The sequence below is a fragment of the Mesoplodon bidens genome (genome assembly GCF_964165515.1).
Source record: "Mesoplodon bidens genome assembly, chromosome: 19".
In the NCBI taxonomy this organism is placed as follows: domain Eukaryota; kingdom Metazoa; phylum Chordata; class Mammalia; order Artiodactyla; family Ziphiidae; genus Mesoplodon; species Mesoplodon bidens.
The window spans coordinates 13,099,500-13,100,644 of NC_138179.1; the positions used below are offsets into that span (position 1 = coordinate 13,099,500).

A 1,145-nucleotide genomic window follows, 5' to 3' on the forward strand; every position below is an offset into this window, starting at 1 on the left:
CTGGCGGGGCTGATTGAACTGCACAGTGGGGCGGACTCAACACTGGGCTGGCAGAGAGGCCATGGGGATCTGCCGCTGCATGCTGTGTGACCTTGGGCAGAGCCCTTAACCTCCCTGGAACCAAGGGAGGACAGGCTGTCATTCATTCAGCCTCCCTCCCTTCCCTCCTTATAGTACTTTTTTATGAGGTATTTTTAGCATCAGAATAACAAACACCCCATGCCCACTTCCCCGTTCTGCAAATTTTTTACATTTTACCATATTTCCTTCAGACTTTATTTTATTTTATTTTTATTTTTTTTACTTTTATTTGCATTTATTTTTTACAGCATTTATTCCCGGGCCATAAGTTTTTGTTTCTTCAATTTCTTCTGGGATATCTTTTTCTTCTGGGCAACCTCCTCTTCTGGTTTAGGAACAATCTGTTCTTTTTCAGTAAGGATCATCTCAATGTGGCACGGAGAGCTCATGTATGGGTTGATCCGACCATGAGCTCTGTAAGTCCTGCGCCGCATCTTGGGGGCTTTGTTCACCTGGATATTCTCAATGACCAGAGAATCTACATCTAAGCCCTTAAGTTCAGCATTACTCTCTGCATTTTTGAGCATGTGCAGTAAAAATTCAGCACTCTTTTTGGGCCACCGACCCTGCGTCCAGCCCCACTGTTTGGCCTGGGCACACCTACCAACTCCACCATTGTAACGACGGAATGGCACACACTGCTTCTTTAAAGTGACATCCTGCAGATACTTGGTGGCTTTTCGGATATGCATACCCTTAATGGCCTGGGCTGTTTCACGAGTGTTCTTAAAGTGACACGAAGATTTGAACCTCTCGACTTGCATGATTTTGTGGGATTTTCTGGGTCAAGTGAATAGCGAACCATTTTTAGAGGTCACCTCAGGCTGCTGACCGGAAAAGGAAGAGCGGTGGTTCACGGGAGAATTCATGAGAACTCGACATCTCGCGAAATTCCCAGCCAAGGAACGAGATTTGAAGAGGTGTCTGCTTCAGACTTTAAAAAAAGAATAACCTCACAGATACACTTGAAGAGCCTCACGAGCCCTCCCTGATGTCACTTCCCTCCCTAGCACCCTTCCGCCCTCTCCAGAGGAGACCACTATCCTGAATTTGTTGTTTATCAT

At 45.9% G+C, this 1,145-nt stretch overlaps 1 protein-coding gene across 1 annotated transcript; it reads right to left on the reverse strand.

The window, feature by feature from the left end:
- Positions 1–297: 297 nt before the first annotated feature.
- Positions 298–935, reverse strand: LOC308607432 (large ribosomal subunit protein uL22-like). The gene has a single exon (XM_081219322.1). The coding sequence runs from the start codon at positions 843–845 to the stop codon at positions 333–335; it is 513 nt and encodes a 170-aa protein (XP_081075448.1). The 5' UTR covers positions 846–935; the 3' UTR covers positions 298–332.
- Between the last annotated feature and the right edge of the window lie 210 nt (positions 936–1,145).

Bases quoted from the DNA above. Each gene is read 5' to 3' on its own strand.
- LOC308607432 (XM_081219322.1), bottom strand. From the start codon at position 845: ATGCAAGTCGAGAGGTTCAAATCTTCGTGTCACTTTAAGAACACTCGT.